This window comes from Larimichthys crocea, unplaced genomic scaffold (assembly GCF_000972845.2).
Source record: "Larimichthys crocea isolate SSNF unplaced genomic scaffold, L_crocea_2.0 scaffold725, whole genome shotgun sequence".
NCBI classification, from domain to species: domain Eukaryota; kingdom Metazoa; phylum Chordata; class Actinopteri; family Sciaenidae; genus Larimichthys; species Larimichthys crocea.
In genome coordinates, this window is record NW_020859567.1 from 1 (window position 1) to 6,817 (window position 6,817).

General features: G+C 39.5%; 1 protein-coding gene across 1 annotated transcript; it reads left to right on the plus strand.

Moving 5' to 3' along the window:
* The first annotated feature begins 2,203 nt into the window (after positions 1 to 2,203).
* Positions 2,204 to 4,593, plus strand: LOC109142128 (zinc-binding protein A33-like). Its single transcript, XM_027276941.1, has one exon. It carries the CDS (start codon positions 2,425 to 2,427, stop codon positions 3,841 to 3,843), a length of 1,419 nt encoding a protein of 472 aa, XP_027132742.1. The 5' UTR covers positions 2,204 to 2,424; the 3' UTR covers positions 3,844 to 4,593.
* Positions 4,594 to 6,817: the final 2,224 nt, after the last annotated feature.

Below are 6,817 nucleotides of genomic sequence, written 5' to 3' on the forward strand. Positions count from 1 at the left end.
CTCATTAATGAATTTATACCAAATTCCCCAGAGTGTTTTCGGGCTCTGTCGTCCAGCAGGTTCTCGTGGATCGGTGGCTGCTGCTAGTGATCCTGCACACACGCCCACTACATCATATATTACTGTCATTATTACTACCAATCTTTTTACTGTAATCATTTTATCATTCTTGTAATCATTGTCATTTATCAGTCATTGTACAATATGTTTGTTTGATTTGTCCTGTACACGTGACATCCATTGCACATCTGTCCGTTCCTGGGAGAGGGATCCCTCCCTGTGGCTCTTCCTGAGGTTTCTTCCCACTTTTTCCCTGTTAAAGGTTTTTTTGTGGGCCAAGTTTTTCCTCACTCGACCGAGGGTCTAAGGGACAGAGGTGCACTCCTGTACAGATTGTAAAGTCCTCTGAGGCAAATGTAATTTGTGACTTTGGGCTATACAAATAAAATTGATTGATTGATTTGATTTGATTTATTGGTAAGTGATGAGGTTTTACTTAATATATATTGCAGTTATTCAGTGTGTTTTATTCAGTCCCGAATCTGTGCTGTTTGAGTAAAAGGCTTTCTGTTACTCTTTTCTGTCTTTTCAAACAATATTTCATCGTACAGTTTTTTTCTCATCATTTTTTCACATCACATGATCCATTAAGAAAGATTTTAAAACCTACTGTAATCTAACAGCTAGAGATTATGTGATTAATTAGAAAACTGACAAAGGATCCTCTTTACTTTTGTGTTTTTATTTCATGAAACTCTCACTTGAACATCCTTCTAGTCATCATTTGACCAGTATTATAGTATGTTGTTGTGCAGTGTCTAGAGGCCAGCTTATGCACGGGAAGTGAGGAGCTGCACATGCCTCCTCATCATATGTGGAGTTAGTTCTGTTAGTCATGTTTATTGTTTACAAGGTTGAAGGTTTAAAATTGCTTAAGTCCACAAAGACATGTTCAAAAATGTTCCTGAGTCATTATTCCTCTTATGTTACATCACTGACAGGACATTGTTGTTTCTCAACATGAAAGAGTCCTAACATTTTTTGTGCCTAAAACCACCTGAATGTATATTCTAAACCAGGCATAGAGCTCTAAGGCCCTGTGAGAGAGTACTGCACCGTAATGAGTGGATACATCAGGCAGTGTTCATCCTCTTGACGTAGGCCATGGCGTCTTTGGCTGAAATAAAGTCCTTAACCACCCCGTTATGACTGATCCGAAGTTGAGCAGGGAAGAACAGTCCATAAACAGACCTCTGTTATGTTTTTCACTTTGTTGATGTTGATACATGTCTATAGAATGAACGCACTGCACAGGGTAAAATTCTAACTTCTGCTAAATACCAAATGGAGGCTTTTGTCACTTCATCTTACCTTCAAACCTTTATATTTTCCATTCCATCTTGTACAGAAATCATGTTTTCAAAATCACCATACAAAAACACTGGTTGTATGTATTGTCTGGTTTTTAATGCTCAGTCGTGAGCCTTCACGCTCGTGTGGGTGGACACCATTTGAGACAAGTGATCACATACAGCATCAGGTAAGTTCTTCCAGCTGTGCGATGCAGTGTTGGTAGGATCTGTATGAAGCTGTGAACACTTACCTAGCTTACTTGATGAATAATTGTTGGCTCTTCTGTAGATTAAGGCAAGGGGAAGGAAACTTCCTGGTGAGATGAGCTTGCCACTCTCCAGGGCCTCGTACTCTTCAGGAAAACTTTCCATCTGTTCCTGATACAATATGGTGGTTTGAGTCATTTGAGTCATCTTTGGAATGTAACACATACCGGTCCATACAGTTCACAGTTTAGTAATCACAAGACATGTCCTAACAAACCACCCACGCTCTGATCAAGATATAAACCAGCAAACACAGTTTGTTGTTACTTTTTCTGTCTAATGACAAAGACACACACTGACAGACAACAAGGTTTACAACAGAAAACTTCAACTTCCACTCTGATAACAAAAGTAAGGGAGTTACTGGGAATGCTGGAACAATGCTTCTTCCACTTGTTTCTTTAAGAGAGATTTAGAGAACTCAAAGTGAAATCCACTCAAAGAGAAACCAAACCGGGAATAATGCTTTGGAACACACCCCATGTCATACATTTCATGTTTGTTCAAAAACATGTCCTGACTCCACCTACTCTGAATATCATGACACAAACCAGGAAACAAAGTTCATTTGATGAAAACAGAGACACACTGAGAGACAGACGACAGGATACAAAGCTCACAACTTCCACTGAGAGAGAAGAAATAAGGAGTAAGGGGATTACTGGGAATACTGGAATACTGCTATTTCCACAGATTGCTGCACATCTCTGACAGAGACATTTCAAAGATTTAGGGAACTTTCTAGAGGATCAGCTGGCTGATTTCCTGTCTGAAGAACCTGCTGAGTTTTCAGCCTCGCTCAGAAATGGCTGCTCAGGTTTGTCAAGCAGAGATGGATTTCTTTTGTCCAATCTGTTACAACGTCTTCACAGATCCGGTCGTGTTGTCATGTAGCCACAGCTTCTGTAAAGACTGTCTGCAGAGATGGTGGGCAGAAAAACTGATTCATCAATGTCCAGTTTGTAAAAGAAGATCTTCAAGAAGTGACCCACCCTGTAACTTGGCATTAAAGAACCTGTGTGAAGCCTTCTTACTTTCACAACTTTCTCTAGAAGAGAAAGCTTCTGCAAAGTCTGAGGCTCTCTGCAGTCTGCACTCAGAGAAACTAAGGCTGTTCTGTCTGGACCATCAGCAGCCGGTGTGTCTCGTCTGTCGAGATTCAAGAACACACACCAACCACAGATTCAGTCCCATCGATGAAGCTGCAGAGGATTACAAGAAGGTCCTCATGAAATCCCTGAAGCCCTTACAGGAGAAACTGGAGACCTTTAATCAAACTAAAGTGAACTGGGATCAAACAGCAGAACACATTAAGGAGCAGACTCTACACACTGAGATGCAGATTAAGGATGAGTTTAAGAAGCTTCACCAGTTTCTAGAAGAAGAAGAGAAGGCCAGGATCACTGCACTGAGGAAGGAAGAGGAACAGAAGAGTTCCATGTTGAAGCAGAGGATCGTAGCTCTGAACAGAGAGATAGCAGCTCTTTCAGACACTGTCAGGGCCACAGAGACAGAGCTGAGAGCTGGAAGTGTCTCATTCCTGCAGAACTACAAGGCTGCAGTGAAAAGAGTCCAGCAGCGCCCCCTGCTGGATGATCCACAGCTGCCCTCAGGAGCTCTGATAGATGTGGTAAAACACCTGGGCAACCTGACCTTCAACATCTGGAACAAAATGAAGGAGATGGTTACATATTCTCCGGTGATTCTGGATCCAAACACTGCAGAATCCCACCTCTTTGTTTCTGAATATCTGAAAAGTGTGAGATTCCAACAGAGAGAGAGACAGCTTCCAAAAAACCCAGAAAGATTTGACTACTACCCCACAGTCCTGGGATCTGAGGGCTTTGACTCTGGGACTCACAGCTGGGACGTTGAAGTTATTAATCAGGCAGACTGGGGAGTGGGTGTGATTAAAGAATCTGTCCCATGGAAGGGAGAGATTCTGACTGGATACTGGGGAATATGGTTCTGCGATGGTCAATACAAAGCATACTCTCCATCGTTGACAGATAAAAATCTCTCTGTGAAGAAACCACTCCAGAGGATCAGAGTTCATCTGGACTGGAACAGAGGAAAGCTGTCATTCACTGATCTGGATACTAACACAAACCTTTACACCTTCTCACACACTTTCACTGAGAGGCTGTTTCCATACATCAACACTAAAAATACAGTGCCAATAAGGATATCAGCAGTGAAAGTCACTGCACAGGTAGAGATGTAGGCTGATGATGGTGACATGTTTCAGACTAACACACTTAACCGACATGTATGAAGGCACTGGAGGTGTACATGTAGAGATGTGTAAAGAATAGCCATGTTTCATATTGCATACAATCACTAAATGTTGGGCATTTTGTGATGGAAGTTATTTTGAGTTTGCATGTTATAGGACAAAATCCATGTATAAACATGTAAAACAAAAATTAAATTAGGAACAAATGAGGAACAAATGAGGAGCTAACTGCTAGTGAAGCATTAGTTAATGAGTTACTTCTAATCAAACTGTATCCAGTGATTTACTGGACTTTACCACTAGTTTACTACTTACTTTACTAGTTACTGGAGAAATCAGAAGAAAGAATTTATAACTGATAAATTGTTATTAAGTGCTTCATTGGTTACGATATAATAGGAAATGAAGAGATTCTATATTAATAAATCATAAGATAATGACTAGTTCATGAATATCTTTCAATCATTCAGTCAAAGCTATTTATTCTCTCACCTGTTTTTTACATGTTGATTCATTGTTTATGTTTTATTGTTGGCTTCTTTATATTTTTTAGGTTTTCTTTTCTTGTTTTTACATTTTGCTCTTACTTTGTGACCTTGCTCATGTTCAGTGCACCAAAGTGTAGCCCTGTCATATTTCAAATAGAATAACAATTTCTAATATTTCTGTATGATTTTCTTCCTGATGAATATTACTCTGTATTTGTAAAAATAAATAAATAAAGTCACTAGCCTCAGAGACCTACACTGTGCTTCACTTAATCTTTTTCTTCTCTTATTGTCACATTGCAGCAGCTTTTTCATCACAATTGTTGTCCAAGACAATAATTGTTGTTTCTTTTTGCATCCCTCTTTCTCTGAGTGTGTACAGCAACATGGTATCTAGTGAGCTTCGGAGGTGTTGGGTTAGAGTTAGGTGTGTTTTTGAACTTTGAACAGAGGCCTGGACACGATCTGGAGGCAGCTGGTCCCTCAGAGATAAAGGTTGCACTTCAATTGTATATATATGCATATGTATAGAGATATAAAAATAAGAGTGCAGATATATGTGAATGTGTTATAAGATGGGGATTGGGTGGGGTGTAGATGGATGGATGCAGGATCATGCTGCAGAGGCCCCTAGTGTGTCACCAACACATTTCATTACATCCAGAGTCAGAAGCATCATAAGTGTGGTTATGAGGAGTACCACTGGGTGTGAGGGGATTCTTTGGGGCCAACTGGATGAAATCAGGGCAGGAGGTGATAGAGTGTGATGATCCTCGACACAATCAGCAGCGGTCATTGGTTAAAAACAGATTTGGTGGCTCAGCATTAAAATCAGTGCAGATCAGATCCTGATTCAGTGCCACGTCAACAATAATGTCAAACATCATTTAGTTTTCATCAACATGATGATGTTACTCAAAGATATTTACTAGGGCTGTCAATCGATAAAAATAAAAAAAACTAATTAATCGCAAAAAATTCTGTAAAAAATCTCGATTAATTTATCAGTAAATGTATCAATAAATTAATTGCATTTTTCTGAGACGGAAGCTTATAATGAAATATGTATTGATGTAAAATGTCAATTAATGTAGAAAAAACGAGAAAGTTATTAAAATTCATTCATTTTATTGAGCTTAATGTGCAATATATGCACAGTGCAAATAGAAAAAGCCAGAATGAGGGAAATAATACTGAGAGGCCCTAAAAAAACACTTCCTTTAGTGGTTTAGACTGAAAACGAGGTGCCCGTGGAAGGGAAGTTCAGCAGGGTGTTTTTGCTTTGAGGTGACAGTTAAAGTAAACTGTAACTTCTGTGGAATTTACATTCGGCTTTGCAAACCCTGTCAAATTGCCTTGTTTTTGTCCAACGGCCGCTGGAAATGTTTAAAAGGAAATCTTCCCCCGAAAAGTCCGCCTTATCCATCTTTCCGCAATGACCATCTCCTTTAGGGTCTAGATAAAGCATAGACATAGATACAAGACTCTCCTTTAGTTAGGATAGATCATAGACATATATCATAGACGCTCCTTTAGGTAGGATAGATCATAGACTTATATACATAGACTCTCCTTATTAGGATAGATCAGATACATATATACACAGACGCGCTGTAGTTAGAGATAATCATAGACCTAACATAGACTCTCCGTTAGTTAGGATAGATCGAGACATATATAAACAAAAGAAAGCCTCCTTTAGTTAGTTAGATCTAGACATATACATAGACTCTCCTTAGTAAGGATAGATCAGTGAACAATATATACATAGCTCTCCTTTAGTTAGGTAGATCTAGACATATAACATAACTCTCCTTTAGTGTAGGCTAGATCATAGACATATATCATACTCTACCTTTAGTTAGGATAGATCAGAGACATATCATACAAAGAACTCTCCCTTTATAGGATAGATCAGTGACATATTACAGATTCCTCCTTTAGTTAGGATAGATCATAGACATAAATACATAGACCTCTCCGTTAAGTTAGGATAGATCTGACATATATACATAGACTCTCCGTTAGTTAGGATAGATCATAGACATATAGACATAGACTCGCCTGTTAGTTGGAGAGATCATAAATATACATAGACTCCTCCTTTATTGAGGATAGATCATAGACATAGATACAGAGACCGGCGCTTTAGTTAGGATAGATCATAGACATTACATGACGCCTCATTGAGCGGTTGGTCCCGTTTGCTGGATAACGTTAAAGCGTCCCCCATAGTATGTGGCGGAGCTCCCGTAAACTAAATACAAGCAGGGCCGGGTGTAGCTATGGGCATTGTGGGGAACCGTGCAGGCGCAGCTCCGTGATGGCTTTAAGTTATAATGCCATCTATATAACACCCGCTTCACAAACACACCTAATATAGCTGGGAAACTAAGCCTCTAATTTCCACATCCAAATGGCGGCGAAGTCGACGTACGATTCACGCGATTAATTTTTTTAACGCGTAATTGTCT